Raw genomic sequence first — 205 nt, forward strand, 5'->3', positions numbered from 1 at the left:
CCTACTCCACCATCCATGCTCACGTCCACCGTCACTTCCGCGAGGAACGAGTAATTATCTCAAACTTACTTTTTACATCCATCTGTATTATTTCTTTATCTTTTAACAAAATAGAAAACTAGAACGAACGGTGTATAAATAATCGTAGCAACGACGATATACCGCCACCCCTACCGCCACACGGGATACCCGTGACCGCCGCAGC

At 45.4% G+C, this 205-nt stretch overlaps 1 protein-coding gene across 1 annotated transcript in view; it reads left to right on the forward strand.

Moving 5' to 3' along the window:
- The window catches only part of LOC102673690 (transmembrane protein 132C), a gene marked incomplete at its 3' end in the record, with an annotated part of 19,116 nt that extends 18,916 nt beyond the window's left edge, over positions 1-200 (forward strand). The window contains 2 exon segments of the mRNA XM_031511598.1: positions 1-50; positions 149-200. The exon segment at positions 1-50 is cut by the window's left edge and continues 1 nt beyond it. Coding sequence (XP_031367458.1) covers positions 1-50; positions 149-200 — 102 coding nt within the window.
- Between the last annotated feature and the right edge of the window lie 5 nt (positions 201-205).

Source organism: Apis dorsata, unplaced genomic scaffold (assembly GCF_000469605.1).
Source record: "Apis dorsata unplaced genomic scaffold, Apis dorsata 1.3 scaffold_331, whole genome shotgun sequence".
NCBI classification, from domain to species: Eukaryota; Metazoa; Arthropoda; class Insecta; order Hymenoptera; family Apidae; genus Apis; species Apis dorsata.